General features: G+C 33.4%; 1 protein-coding gene across 1 annotated transcript; it reads right to left on the bottom strand.

Annotated features, from left to right (window-relative positions):
• Positions 1-765: 765 nt before the first annotated feature.
• On the bottom strand, positions 766-4448 carry LOC117335896 (flavin-containing monooxygenase FMO GS-OX-like 2). The gene is made up of 3 exons (XM_033896156.1): positions 4240-4448; positions 1814-1991; positions 766-1482 (listed from the first exon to the last, which is right to left on the bottom strand). The coding sequence occupies exons 1-3, from the start codon at positions 4446-4448 to the stop codon at positions 856-858; spliced, it is 1014 nt and encodes a 337-aa protein (XP_033752047.1). The 3' UTR covers positions 766-855.
• Positions 4449-16849: the final 12401 nt, after the last annotated feature.

Below are 16849 nucleotides of genomic sequence, written 5' to 3'. Positions count from 1 at the left end.
TATGTGACCCAAACTAAAATGGGCGACGTATGATTTGTTTTTGAATGATATGGCATCAGTGAATTTTGTCAGGACTTTTTAGTATCAGGCGGTTTATTAGGGTCCCAGTCTCTAAACACCATAGGGTTAACCCCGCCATTGGCACATAATCCAAGATAAATCTAGAAAATACATAAGATTATCATTATATATTATTCACAAATTCTCTTTCTATATACATGTATATACTGTAATTTCCATTCTTGACTGATAACCAGATACTAATTATTTGAAATAAATGTAATAAATTATGGAGAGAACTTTAATATAGGCTTAGCCTAATGTTCAATCCATTTGATTCTCAATAAAATATGTTGAAATGAAAATCTAGTTTCATAGTATTGGTGTATGTTATTTTCGTGCCATGAGAGTCTAGAAGAAAGCCGTTTCAAACCGACTCGGGATCAAAAGAATATTCTTTAAAAAATGAAAAGCTGACAGTTCGGTGCTGTCTTCATAACAAGTCAGTGGGGCTACGTTTTGTTATGTACAACCGGGCGTACTGACGACGTATACGCTTAACCTGTGTATACAACTCAGTGCATTGAGAACAGGGATATAAAGATAAAAAAAAACATTTGTTTTGTATTTAATGTTTTTATATAATTGAGGACAACAGCAACATTGGTGCAAAAGTACTCCAACAATAAATAAATATTTACAATGACTTCAAGCTTACGCAACATTAATACAATTATATCTAATATGTATCTGTCTATGCTTTAGGTTATATAATAGTATTTGGGAACATAACACATTCCTATTTATATGGAGTTAGAGGTAAACTCATAACATTCCCTGTAGTCGATGGCCATATCAGTTTATTTCTACAAATGTTTCGGTGTCAGTAATTTCAAAATTTTGTTTACGGAAAGTGAGGAACTTTGTATCTCTTTGAATCGTAACATAGTCCCAGAGACGTTGAAAGGAAGTAGGGAGTGGATCAAGTCCAGCCATTTTAGCTACATCTTTGTTGAAGCGCCATTGGCGATCCCCATCTCCCATAAAATGAGTTTGGGTGTCATCAAGTCCCTCTCGTTTTCTGTCAGCGAAATCATTTTCAGCATCTTCTCTCATCTGATCTTCTGAAGGTAACGCGACGGTACCGTCCAAAATGGCAACTACCACTTTCGCTATCTCGAAACATTGTGGAAAGAAGGATAGGAGTCGAGGAATACCGACAAAGAGCAAAGTGGTGAATTTGATGTGAACGATGTGCGTGTACAGCGGGGTGACACGTTCAGAATTTACCTGGGTGATGTCCTCGGATAAAAATGGGAATTGGGTAAGAAAACCAGTGCAGAACACAAGAACGTCGACTTCTTCCTCCGTGTCATCGAGAAACACAACTCTGTTTTTCTTCATCCTTTTGATACCGGTTTTTTGAACGACATTTGCTGGTAATGCAGTTTTGAGTGTGTCCTTTAGATGGCTTAGGAAAACCTGAATAAAACGATTGAACATGGTACTATTACGAGAATTTACCACAAAATATAAACCTTTGAAGAAACATATATGATATACATTTATACTTTTGGGAGCAAAGGAGACAAATTTCTGATGACAAAATAAGTCGATATATCATCCATCTTCATTATGAATACTTTATCATCATATTAATCTAAAACAAATCCTTAATAATGTTTGTTTTAAGAGCAGTATCTGTAGTATATACTCTTCTTAGTATACAATGTATTACAAAAACAAATTGATTGTATTAATTTGACTACATTTGTGAAAGAGAACATCCATGATTTTTACCAAATATTGATACCTGTTTTGCATAATCGGACATCCCGACAGCTATATCCTGTCCAGAAAATGACGCCCCTAGGACAACAACATTTTTGTCCTTATAGTTCTCCGGAGTCCTGTAATGGTGACTATGGAATACTTCACCTTGGAATTCCTCAATGCCTTCGATATCTGGAGTATTCATCTTCTCGTGATGACTTGTAATAGATATAAATGCATTTACTGTGTGTTCCATTCATATGCATAGTAAATAGATCAACAAATATTTTATATTTTGAACCGTTGTCAATATAATGTGACTGGATGGCATTTCCATGTATTTCATTAGATATGGCCGCCGTTTGCCCGATCATAGTAGACTTCTTCACATTTTAATGTATTTAAATAATACCATCATGCGGATATTATACGTTTCAAGTCTGTTTGTTATAGTCATATTTTCATTCTCAAAGATGAAAGGGCAAGATATTAACAAACATCTATATTTGCATGGAAACCATTTAAAAAAGATACAATGAGAACTAGACCAAGTGTTCCGGGTGGGTTTGCGTCTTTTGTTCTTCAACGACATCCGCTATATAAGTCAAGATCAGAGTGAAGCCACATTCAACATATATGATATATGATAACTACATTGGTGACTATTTAACCACAGGACAGCCTTTTCTGTCAGCTACGTTTATATCGGGGTAGTCAACTGATATTGAAGGGTTTGCAGTGTCCCTTGATTTCAAGTTCTACAAGATGCAATCCTTTCATGAACTGATTTTGTAGATATTACATTTAACGGTATCTTAACAAATTGGTCGTTATAAATGTTTTGCGCATTGCAATTCAGTTGCAGTCCCATGCAAATGACATCATGCAAATGTTCGTCAAACTAATTTGAATATTTTATCAAATGTCAACCTTTCCTTGAAAACGCTTCAGCAATTACGTTAAAATTATTTTATGTACTTGCTCATATCCATGTTCAGCCATTTGTCATGCTCGAAACACTTGTTTTGTCGCATTCTCACGGACTTATGTGCTTAAACATTATAATTTTAAGTAATAAGTGTTGAAATATTTCTCATTTTTCCAGCGTAATTGGCGTTTCGGTTATGAAAAATGTAACCTACTAAAGTAATAAAAATAGTTTCACAATACAATGTACCAATAATTCAGATTTGATGGCAAATTCTTAGAAATTTTAATGCTTATAGACGACAAATTACTTTGATAGCCCAAGAGAGATTGATAGGTCGGTAATTACTAGTATCTGCCATGAGCCTGTATGGGATTATGTTCATCTTTCAAGTTAATTGAATATAAGTCAACTACCCACCCATTACATACGACCACAGCATCAAATACTTCAGTGTGGACGTTTTCTTTGTTCCTCACATCGAAATAGCTCACTGTCCATTTGGTATGACAGTCTTTGCTATTTGGGCGAACATCCTGAACAAACGAGTTCATCTATGCACAATAGAGAAATGAAACATTTAACACATTGTCGATTCGCATTATGAAAATAAAACAAAAACAAAAAACAAACAAAATTCGTTTGTAAATGGATTATTGATCACTGCTTTTTGAATCAATATAACGTTTTAAATTATAACAATTCTTCAACTCAGGTAAACATGACATATATAATATTACCTGCTATTACCCACCAAGACTGAAAAGGCCATTCGGAAAAGATATTGCTGAGTAAATATGGGAATGAAACGAAACATTTTAAACATATTCTGTGAAATGAATTGGTTGATGGACGATTATAGATAAAACGATCAAACAGGTTTTTGGTTGTTCGTATGGTCTGCACAGACCGACAACTTTTAGAATTTAAAATTTTTAAATTATATATGTTTTAGCTATTTCGAATAGTGGTTTTCTTGTTTCTACTGTCATATATGCCCTATCAGGTTGTATATTAATATAATTCAACAAGATGTGTTGAACATGAAATGCATCATTACATGCAACGCAAGGAGGCTGATCCGTATGATTTAAATTGTACCTTGATGTTCTTTCTGAGGTCGTATAAATCGGCATATCTTTGCAAATAGTCGCAGACTTCGGGCCTCGAAAGATATGATGGTCCAGGTTTATGCGGGAAATCAGGAAATGCCATCAATTGTTTTGGTAAATTGGTACTGAAAATAAAATGTTTGATTAACAATCGATCAGGATAAAATATTATTTGAACATCAAATTAATTTGGAAATCGTTTTAATTTTAGAAGCCAAATTACGCATGAGGATCTAAGTAAGACACCATAGCCTGCTTAAGTCGCAGTTAGTTTGATGTTTTAGTTAAATATATATGGAACACTGGTAAACCTATTGTGTCTTTGTCAGATACAGTCAAAATCACCCAATGTCGTGTCGATATTGAGCGAAGTTTTAATGTTAAAATATTTATTCTTGACATTACTTTTATTTTTTGCATAATTACATTAAATCCCGGTAGATACTTGTGAAGACAGGCATTCCGTTGTCATCGATATGTGTGTTCCTGTCATACAACCAAAGTCCACCAACGTCACTTCCTCTTTCAAAGCATGTCGGGATATAGTCCTTCTTTGAATTGAGCAGATGTCTGAGAGCACAAAGTCCAGCAACTCCTGCTCCAATAACCGCTACTCGCATTTGAGTCTCCGACATAATTCACTTTAATAAAAAAGCATATTCTTATTATCATGTGGATTGATTTTGGGGCTCCATTCCCCTGTTCCCAGCGGTTGAATCAGCCTCATTTATAAAAAAAATATTAATGTCCTTCTGCAATGAAGGTTTAGAACAAATTTGATTGTAATCAATGAATAAATTACACAAAATTAGCAAACTTTCAGCCTTTTCACCATCTTTGGTTTCCTACCTCTGTCGCAAGGGGTCATTCATATAAGTTATGATTACGTTCTCAAAGTGTATTTCCGACCAATTTTGGTTGAAACCATCATTTACACTTCTGTATTCTAATAAGGTACAGGAATTTCAAAGTGACATTCCTGTAAATGGAACACATTGAGGTCTTTCTTAAAAGCTTGTAATCCAGCAATCTGTAGTTTGATTGTAATACGCTTGTTTGTTTGTTTGTTTGTTTTTGTTTAACGTCCTATTAACAGCCAGGGTCATTTAAGGACGTGCCAGGTTTGTGAGGTGGAGGAAAGCTGGAGCACCCGGAGAAAAACCACCGGCCTACGGTTAGTACCAGGCAACTGCCCCACGTAGGTTTCGAACTCGCAACCCAGAGATGGAGGGCTAGTGATAAAGTGTCGGGACACCTTAACCACTCGGCCACCGCGGCCCCTTGTAATACGCATGTTATCTATCTGCTTAAAATCCGTAAATTTTATCGGAAAACGTGTAATTGTGAACTGTTGGTCACAAGAAATCTTGTTTTTAAAATTTTCTTATAAAAACAAGATTTTGGGGAATCTGTAGCTTTGGTCAAAAATACAAAAGGATGTCCTCAACACACGTCGTTGTGGATAAAAAACAACAGTGTAACCTCCGTTCGTCCTTATGATTTTTGTGTAGCCGCATTTTTGTTAAATTTTTTTTTCCTTTTTCTTTTTGTAAGTATCTTATTTACGACCCACTTACCTAACAAGAGGTCGTTAAGACAAAGAAATGGTCGGTAAAACGAAGAAAATATAACGTAAAATAAGACAAGTGAAAAGATATCTATCAAACTTCTCTATCAATATGACAAAAACGGAAGGATTAAACACTATAACATCTATAGCTAAACGCTAAGCGGCATTTGTAACTTCATTTTTTTTGTTAATCACATATGTAGTTAAAAGCTGACACTTTCAGGTGTCGTGAATCTCTGGTTATCACCTTTTTCACCCTCCATGATAGTGATTCCTTCTTCCAAAGTTTCTACATCAATCCATATATGCATGAGATTTTCCTGTCGGTGATCACACATCAGGAATTAAAAGCGCTTCTCTAACACCTACATCCTATGTCCCTCAAATATGCACCGGGTGATATTCCAATTATCCAAGCTGAACAGGTATCCAACTGTCTTTCATTCTTATACATCCTTTTATCTCTGTAATTGAATCATTCTTACTGCTTGTCCCACCTATAAAACACTCCCCTATAACCTCCATTTTCTTCTTCTGCAGTACTGCCGGTCTTCTTCTAACTTATCCTGTGTGCTATTGATCCAACACCCGCCTCCAACCACATGCTATCAGGATGGAAGGCATTCCCCTTCACAAAATGAACAAGTCATGTCGTCTCCTGTCTTATCAATCGTCTTTTGTTGCTGCTGCGGTTATGACAAGATGAGGACTGATATACTTTATATAAGGAATAACCGACGACCTTGCAAGACGTTGCGATGCTTCCTCCACGAGCTTCCATATATAGCTCATATCTTTTTAGGGGTGCCTTCTGCAGCTCATCGCCATCATTAATCTGTCTTGGTGACATGTTCACAGAGGACTCCGACTTACAGCCTATATGTCTTTATTCTTTATTTTGTGCGATGGTGAACTTTTCAAATTGCTCTAAAAACACAGATGTCATCCGGTTGTCATCTAACTATACGATAACTTTGACGTTGACTCCTCGGAGTACTGATCTTCTCCCCTGCACTACCTAATGTCTAGCTGTTTCAATGTCTGCCTGTATTTGGAGTTTCAAACATTTTAGAACTCAAGCAACCGACTTTGTCAGCTTCCTCGATGTCACGCTTATGTTACTCCTTTCTATCCCCTGTTTTGGCCACACTTCCGGACTCTCTTTTCATACATTGTTTATATCATGGCGCTTACACATAGATATGGCAAACCAAATCCACGAGTAACAATAACAATTGATATAAAATATAATTGTAAATATAAAAATCGCAACATAAAACATGAACTGGAATGGTAAAATAGCCAACCACGTTCGCTTAGTCTATTAATATAATAGTATATCGATATCAACATTTAAACACAACTCTATGGCACTGGGATAAGTTTATATATTTATGTATAGCCTGAATTCCAGTATCTTCTGTAATCGAAGCACCCTGGATTTACAGTGGACATTTTCTAAACCGGACGTCATGGAGACTATATGATTTTGCCGGTTTGTAGAGAGTTTCGGATTGTAGAGAGTATATTTTATATCATTAAAAAAAATCCTTTCATAATTAAAAATGAGTACATGAACTTTTAAGATTCTAATTTCAACATGTCTTTAACATTTCTCATATATCATTATAGTATCAACTTCGACAATATCGACAATTCGACATTTTAATGTACTGCATTTGTTTAAAAATGACTGAATTTGCCTACATCTTAATGACCGAGTTCTCTGTCATCCTTTTTCAATTCACAAAAATGGGGTAGATAGCAGGTTTTGCCTTATCGATGATTTCTGTTAGGTTGCATTTCTGTTTCGACATCTGACTTCTCATCTGTGTCTGTACCAGAATAAAATTATACGCTTTCAATACGCTGGCCATACGCCACTCATACGCTACTCATAGGTTCAATACGGTAAGCATACGCACAATTCTGTATTTTCAAGGTTTTTTTGTGCGTATGGAAATTATATTATGAATTTGCATACGCAACTCATACGTTTCTCTCATACGCAACAGTGTGACAGGGGGTTTTGCGTGTAGGAGTCACGTGGAAATTGTTTGACGTCAAGATAAAGGAACACGTCTCTCGAACCTCCGTAAACGCTGAAGCAGGATGACGCGAGGCCCTATGTAGCTAGGGTTTGAGTTTGGCTTTGTGCCTAAAACAACGTTGGACGCAATGCAATCCAGAACATGTCTCAAATCGAGCATTTGAGAGACGAGCTAGACAAAGGGGCGATGAGGCGCGTCAACGTCCTTTATAAAGTTGCCCGATTCACGCAGGGCCTTATTCAGGAATGAAATAATAAAAGGACATTAACAATTTGACTAGGTTAAATAAATAAATGAATAAATAAATAACCGGGAACCCACACCATGAACATTTATTTTAAGAAATCTGTAAAATGATTAATATCGAAAGTGAGCACGCGTCCCCCCCCCCCCCCCCCCCCCCGTTAACAAAGAAAAGATTTACTATTTAAAAAAAACGAGACTTTAAATTAAGGTCAGAATAGACAGAGTCCGAGTTACACAGTTAAACTACTATTGATGAAGACTTTTTTTAAGGTTTTACTACTACATACTAATAGTAAATGTACCATATCACGGTGCAATAAGATATCTCTATATACAGCAACCAACTTACACTTTACTGAAAAATAACAACCAAATAAAACTGTGCCCAGCCTTCTTTGTCGTTCAGAATTATACCTTAAGAATTTTATCCAGTCTGTAGCTACTCGACTGCTACAAACTAACAGTTCTACAACGGCCGATATAAGCCCTAAAACAACTACATTACGTACACATACACAATACAATAAGTGTCATAGTCCTAATCGGTTTCGACTAACTTGATATTTCAAATATGTCTGCTGCGGCGATTAATTGACATACCAAACCAGAAGGATAGGGATAATGCTCCTGAATCTCCCAGGTGGCGATATATATCATTGTTTTGATGCCTAAAGACGAATAAATTTTATTTCATAAAAAATAAATATAAGTGTTTGCTTCTCAACAGATATCATAGCGATATTTATAGACTTTAACATTTTGAACTTACTATAATATAAGCCTTGTACGTTATAAACAATATAAAAAGTATGTTGTAAATATAGGTGGAGTGCAATGGTCTTTCTTACTTAAATGCAATTTTAAATCGTGAAAGTACGTATGAGCATTACAACCCAAAACTGTTTATGACTGTGACTACATTAGCTTGTACTTAGGATAACACAGTTATACAATTTTACACGCCAAGCTCAAAATTCAACACAAAAGAAAGAAATACCAAGTTCTCCAAACGTAACTTCAAATTAAACACCAAGACATGAATACAAACAACCCCGAACCTGTTTTTGACCGAGAATGGTTGGTGGGAAGGAAACTCAACATGTCATCAAAATAAATTCGAATGCTGGCGAACTCGCTAATCTCACTTGACATGGCTGGGAACAACACCTAAAGATAAGAATGATCGGACCTAGATAGTGAGCACCAGTGTACTTAAAATAGACACAACAGAAAAAAAAAAATACAAAAATATCTTCGAAAACCGCAAGGCTAAAAGGCATAAAATTATATTAAATTGATTGGCCTGGGTGCACACTCATTGAAAATATTTCAAATGAATACTGTACATTGAATTAATTCGAAAATATCAATCATTGACAGAGCAATACAGTATTAGTAAGGAAAACGATTACATGATAACTAATACTTTTATTTCCAGAATTCAAGTGATAAAATGAAGTTTCAACACAAAGACGTAAAAGTTAACATGGAAAAAGTGAAAAAAGTATAGGTTCTGAAAGAAAATTGTATATGTACTTATTGATGTGATATGTTATGATGATGATGATGATGATGATGATGATGTGTCTGCAAAACAAGAGTGGAACTAGATAGACAGATGAAGCTTTTGTATTTTTGTGTATATGCTGAAAATATATATATAAAACAAATATGTTTTGTTAAACCGCCGTAAATACTGTATTTGTATATTTACAGAAAACATATGAAGAATGAAACATTAGAAGTATGCATTAATTGCATGCAATTTTTGATTTAGATTAACCTTGATTAATGGGTAAAATGTTTAGTTAGAATATAAACTTTACATGAATGCAAGTGTTATGTGTAAACTATCTTCAATTTGTTTATAACACTTTACAAGGCGATGTCTGTGCATGTTTTTAAGCGGTGACCAAACAAAGGCAGTACTACTGCTAAATAAACGATATTGAAATACGTGTACTCGTTGGAGATTGTTGATTGTTATAAGTAATAAAAAAAATACCTACCTTTTACAAATAAAAGATTTCTGTTAAGCTTTCTTCAGAGCCCTTTCCCCAGCGAACATCTAGGATGATTTAACAAACACAGACTCCACTGATGAAGGACCAGGTCAGCAGTTTTTCACCACGTGACCAATCTATCCAGTCAAATTCGACAATTTCTTCTTTGACAAAACAACCCGATATCCTGGCGCTTTTTCACCGCTTCATGTAAAACTATGGAAAACGACGATTAAATCTAAACATCTTTCAGACTAAGAATAAAAGGTAATTTGAAGGTGATTTAAAAACTTTTGTCCGGTCAAAGAAAAGTCATCGGCATCAAGGTCCATGTATAGTGTATTTCAATTTCAAAAATATTTTATTGTAGATACATTTTAACAAAGTACATTAATTACAGTCATTAAATGAGTATTTACAAAAGAATCAGATAACAGGCTATGCCTATATCAGTCTTCTTCTATTCCAGTAGATATGTACATTTCTAACTATAACCTAATTCAGCTTTCACACACACGCACACCCACTTACACACTTTTATATGTAATTCCCATTGAGAATAGTGTTAATATACAATTAACATATTTTTCATTATTAATATACAAATATCATATTATATCATATATGTGTATAATCTTATATAAGAATCAACATTTATAAGGATGGTATTATTTAAATGGTCAGAATCATTATTGATACCATATAATAGGCAGTGCAAATCTAAGTAGCCTAATAAGTCATGAATACTAAAAATGTAATGTCTAATATTATCATACAAAGGACATTGAAAGAAAAAAATGAGTAAGATCTTCCCTAGGTGCACCACAATTACAAGAAGTATCATCAATTAGGTGATCTTGAAATTTATCAAAATTAAGATCACTTTTAGAATTTCTTAATTGACATAAAATGATATTAAGTTTTCTCGGAACACAATTGATAAACGTATTAGAGACAGGTGTATTAGGTATTTTTATAAGCTTCTTTTTAAATGTTGAAATTGACATAGAGTCTCGTAAAGAGGGATCAAGTTCATTCCATTTAACCATTGTAGAAGGAAAGAAGCTATTCATATAATTAGTAGTTCTTGACTGAGGTATATTCAAAACTCTATTATTTCTGAAGTTATAAGTATTATTTACATTTATAAAAGGTTGGATAATGTTAGTAAGATAATTTGCTGCGTAATTATTAAGAATTTTGTACATGAAAATTAATTTATGATTTTGTCTTCGTATAAATAGTGGTTCAAGTTGGGTTTCAGTATAGAGTATGTGATGGGACGTGCCACGTCTGAGACCAGTAATTATCCGCATAGCTTCTAATTGAACTGTTTCTAGGAGATCCGATTCAGATTTAGTGCAGTTACCCCATACTACATCGGAATATTCCAAAATAGGTCGAATATAGGAGACATATAAAGTTTTTAAGGTGTTCCTATCGACAATAGTTTTTAAAATTCGAAGGATACTCAATCTGGAGTTAGCTTTGCTATAAATATTAGAGATGTGATCAGACCATGTGCCTTTATTGTTAAATGTCAGACCTAAGTGATTGTGGTGTTCAAGCTGTACAAATGGGGTATTATTAAATGAAAGTTGCGGATGATTGCTAGTGTTTCTTCGTGTGAAATTCATAGCTACAGTTTTATTTCGATTAAAAAGAATTTGCCATCGCTTTGCCCATTCAGATATAGACTCAAGGTCATTATTAAGCAAATTAGTAGGTGTCTGAAGGTCATCATTATCATTTACTACAACACAGAGAGAGGTATCATCTGCGAAGAGTTTTATATGAGAGTTGACATTGTTAGTAATATCATTGATAAATAAAAGGAAAAGAAATGGTCCAAGGACAGATCCTTGAGGAACCCCTGTAGAAATAAGTTTGGTCCTAGATTTATAACCATCAAAGATTACCCTTTGTTTTCTGTCAGATAAGTAAGCCTTAAACCAATTATATAATTTGCCTTTAATACCATAACTTTTTAGCTTATGTAAAAGTCCTAAATGCCAAACCCGATCAAATGCTTTACGTATGTCACAGAAAACAAAACGTAGATCTTTGTCTTGGTCCAGATTACTAGTTATAGTATTACATGTATAAATATCAGTTAATTGATTAGTTGTTGAGTCTCTGGGTTGAAATCATGACTGATGTACACTTAACATATTATGACTTTATATATAGTTAAATAAATATTTAAAAATAATCTTTTCCAAAATTTTGATTGAAATAGATGTAATGGCAATAGGCCTATAATTGCTGAGGTCACTGATATCTCCTTTACCTTTATAGAGAGCAGTAACATTTGATGTTTTAAGTACATCAGGTATTTCACCAGTAGACAAAGTTTTATTAAATAAAAGCATTAGAGGATATACTAATGCAGAAGTGTTCTTTACAATTATAGGTAAAATATCATCAGGACCAGCTGGTTTGTTTTTGTTAAGAATGTTAAATTGGTCAGAGACATCTTGTTCGGTTATAATAATATTAGAAAGTTCAAATGGAGAAAGGGGAGGTAATTCAGACAAGTCAGTATCAGTAATATCGGATGCAATTGAAGTAAAATAGGAATTAAGTGCTTCGGCTTTATCTTGAGGGTGGATTAAGATTTTATTATTACATTTCAAAGGTTTAGAATTAGTACTGGTGTTAGTTATTTTACCTATAGATTTTGCTATCTGCCACCATTTTCTTGGATGTGCTGATTTGTCAGCTAGACAGGTCTGAAGTTTCTTAAGATAATTACTTTTAGCTTGTCGAATAATTGAAATGGTATCATTTCGACAAGTTCTAAATCTTTCCCAATCTTGTTCCCTGTTTTTATCTTTAGCTATTCTATGTAGTCTATTTTTTGTTCTTAATTTATGACGAATTTCACCAGTCATCTATGGCTTGTCATTAGGATGTACATGAATTGTCTTGTGAGGTATATAGAAATTAACAGCAGAGTTTAGTTTGTTAGTGATGATGGAATAAATTTCATTTATATTATTAGTAGTGTTAATTATAGAATCCCAATCATTATTACTTTTTTTGTATGACTTAGTTTTCAATGTTTTGAAGCAAATGTTAGCGATAATGGGGCAGTGATCACTACAAAGAGGAGAAAGTACCTGTGTTGAAGTAAAAATATTTACATTATTAGTAATAAATACATCAATTAAGGTAGCAGATGTGTTAGTAATGCGTGTTGGTGATTGTATTAAGTTATTTAATTGATATTTAGTAATTAATCTCGCAAGGTGCGCATTAGATTTCATTTTTATAAAGTCAACATTTATGTCACCTGTAATAATGATATTAAGATTAGTGTTGGACAGATTATCCAAGATATTTTCAAGTTTATTCCAATAATCTATTCTTGCATTAGGAGGTCTATACAGGCAGCAGAGAAGTAATTTTTTGCTGGAAGTGCTAACTTCTATGATAATAAGCTCTATGTCTTCAGTTTCAAGATCAGTTCTATGAGTTATTAGCAGGTTATTTTTAGAATATATCATAATGCCACCACCATGCTGTGTTAGTCTGTCTTTACGGTATATGTTAGGATGTGATGCAATGTGTAAATCAGAATCATCTATTCCATCGTTCAATTGAGTTTCAGTAAGGCATATAATATCATGATTAGAGAATTCAGTATTAATAAGATCAACCTTGTTCCGAAGAGATCTTACATTGTAATGTACGATTGATAAATCATCATAACAATTCCGTTGATTCACATTGCATGATGAGGGATCTAGATCAGAGTTATTATTTTCCGACATCATTAATAGTAATTTTAAAACATTATTGCTACATATAGTATCAATAAAGAAAGGTTTTGAGTTGGTACAAACAAGTGGTTTTTATAAGGCAATATGGGTAGTAAATAGCTATAATATAGTTTACAGTCACGCATCAGAGTACTTACACACATCTCACATACAATAGAACAAAACTGAAAGTAAATGTTGTATATACAGCAGTGCTTAAACACTATAATGTAAAGTAGGTTTTAGCAATTATTGAGACGAGTGATGAGAATTCATCAAATGTAACCAAATAAGTAAAAATTAAAAAAAAAAATTAAAAATGACCGGTGAATTTATGCTCCAAAAATACATGTCAAGAGAACAGAGGGAAAAAGAGCTATAAAAACAACAAAAAGGATAGAAAAATATGGAAAGTCATGTGCTTTTTTTGCATTTTCTAATAAATTCCCAAAAGGAAATGAACTATAAAACGATTAGATATACTTCCATGAAGATGTACAAATGCACAATATACACAATTCTTTCATATTTCGAGTCAGAGATGAGATACAGTTACTGTAGTTCTCATGTTTACGCCGAAAGGCCAGATAGAGTAATCATTTGTGCGATACTAAAAACTGTCTTAAGGTGAATCACTTACACAATCAACGGTTTGATTATTTTTTCTAAAACTATTTGAATATTACTAAATAACGTAGGGTGTGGAATTATTTTGACACTAACTTCTATGTGACATTTAAAATAAACAACGAATGTTCCATTTCTAAATTCACAAAGGAAAACTTCATTCCTTACAACCAATCCACTGACAACATGTCAACAATTAACCGACACATGTGCGCGTCATCGCATACCCGTACACAGGTGAAAAAGCCGAGTCACACTATGGGAGTGTGCTCGTGTAAAGATATTTTAATGAAGAAGTTATAATTAAAAAAAAAAAAAAAAAAGATAGAGTTATTTGCATGAGCTATAACAAAATGTACTAGAATAAAAAATTATAGTGACAGTCTACTCATCAGTGTAAAATTAGATGTTCGTATTTTATGTGACATATTATATCTGTACTTTAAATTAGAATACATACCCATATATGTGTAAGTGCGAATGTACTTATGACGACCTTATAATTCTTAAAAGAAAGTGTAAGTAGTCTCTGAATTAAGAGCAAATTTGATTTTACAAGAATTAAAAGCTGATACATATGTATATGTGCAGTACAAAGACATTATTTTTAAACTCGTAGAGAGAAATCTGAACACGTTTTTCAATCAATATAGTGGTTGATAACTATATACATACAGTATGTAATACATCCATTGTATGGAAAATTATGTGTTTGTTTGTATTTTCAAATAAATTGCCAAAAGGAAATGAACTATCAAATGAGAAAATATATTTCCATGTAGATGTATAAATGCACATAATATACATAGTTCTTTTTGATTTCGAGTCAGAGGTGAAATATAGTTACTGTTGTTACTGTTTACATCGGAATGCTAGATAGAGTAACTTATGCGATAATAAAATCTGTCTTTAAGGGAATCACTTATACAATCAACAGCTTAATATTTCTAAAAAAATTTGAATTCAACTGTATATTTGAACACTGGAAATATTTCAATAAATTGAACAAACATTATTTCAACACTGTTATAAACACATCTAGTAAAGCATATACACCAAGCATGTAGTAAAACTAACTTAGAATTAATTATAATTATTAATGTTAATAATAATCATGAATCTTTAGATCACAGAACCAACTCTTAGGGATGTTAAAAATAATGTACTTCAGAAATTACGTAGGATGTAGAATTATTTTGAGACTCACTTTTATAAGATATATTTAAAACAAATAACGAATATTCCATTTCTGAATTCACATAGGAAAACTTCATTCCTTACGACAACATGTCAACAATAAACACCATGTATTATGTGATGGGAGTGTGCTCGTGTAAAGATACTTAATGAGCAAGTTATAATTCTTTTTTTTTAAGATCGCTAGAATTATCTGCTTGAGCTATAACAAAATATACTATAAGAACAATTATAGTGACAGTCAGTGTAAAATCATATGTTCATATTTTATGTGATATATTATATCGGTACTTTAAGTTAGACTACATACCCATATATATGTGTAAGTCCGAATGTACTTATGACTACATTATAATTCTTAAAAGAAAGTGTAAGTAATCTTTTAATTAAGAGCAAATTTGATTCAAGTTTACACATATGTATATATTAAGCATCAAACAGTTTGGGTGGTGATGACCTGTGCAGTAATTGCACATGGACTTTTGGTCTAGCCACTCAACTGCAGTTAAATTAAATAATTTGTATGTGCACGGTTAGTTATACTTATTACTAATTAATTTCAACTACATGTATATACTAAACATTGACTATGTTTGTAGCTATTGTACTTTGTGTGAGTGGATGTGTTGTATGTGTTCTAAATTCTTGTGTTATCTTGTTATAATGTCATTCAAATGAGTTACCTCCCCTTATATAGTTATTGTTATCATTTGTGTATATGTTTATAAAATTTCATATCACATATCATAATTATCATATAATGAATATTGATTTGTTAAACTTGTTCGACCTATGGAGAGAATTTATATAGGGTTTAGCCAGTTATTCAATCCAATTGACTTTTCCATCTGTCAATAAAAATTTGTTGAAATGAAATATGCATATATGTAGTACAAAGACATTACTATAAACTCTTAGAGAGAAATCTGAACACATATTTTCAAACTATAGAGTGGTTGATTACCATACAGTACACCCATTCTAAACTAGTATAGACATTTCATATGTATACAATCATTTATAATTGCTATATATTAATGGGGAAAACACAACAGAAGTTAAGCAAGTTCAGTCACTGGTTTAGTAATATACTACGTTCCTTCACATTTAGAATGATCGATTACCTTCGGTGTTTTTCGACCAAGTCTACAAATGGGAAATCCTTAAGATAAACCAGGTTGTATTTGATTCTCTCCTGGGGGGACATCCTCCGACGTTTCTCCAGCAAAGAAGATCGTTTACTCACACTGTTTGGCAGGTCAGGTACGACACTAAAGCCTGAACCTTTTGGAAGTTTATATGCAGCGTTCATGATGTCATCCCGATCTAACAGGCTGCTTAACCTTATTATGATATTACGAGATCCCTCGGACCCTCCCGGGAGTCTGTGGACTGCTGTGAGGAGAACGGTGTTCGAAAAAGTTTCCTCCATTTTCAGGGTTTTCATAAGAAATTGCCTGACAGCCTTCTCGGTATTTCGTGGGGTTTCTTTTAAGTCACCCTTGATACCTCTAATTATCAAATTCCATTTCCTCCCCCACATATCTAATTTGACCCTCTCATTGTCTACTGTTGGGA

Source organism: Pecten maximus, chromosome 10 (genome assembly GCF_902652985.1).
Source record: "Pecten maximus chromosome 10, xPecMax1.1, whole genome shotgun sequence".
Lineage (NCBI taxonomy): Eukaryota > Metazoa > Mollusca > Bivalvia > Pectinida > Pectinidae > Pecten > Pecten maximus.
This window is presented reverse-complemented; position numbering and strand designations above follow the sequence as displayed.

What these genes read in the sequence shown, in the direction of transcription:
- LOC117335896 (XM_033896156.1), bottom strand. Translation starts at nt 4,448, where the DNA reads ATGTCGGAGACTCAAATGCGAGTAGCGGTTATTGGAGCAGGAGTTGCT. An exon ending in AGTATCTACCGGGATTTAAT is followed by an intron (nt 1,992 to 4,239) that starts GTAATTATGCAA and finishes ATCTATTACAAG; the next exon opens with TCATCACGAGAAGATGAATA. An exon ending in TGTCCGATTATGCAAAACAG is followed by an intron (nt 1,483 to 1,813) that starts GTATCAATATTT and finishes CGTTTTATTCAG; the next exon opens with GTTTTCCTAAGCCATCTAAA.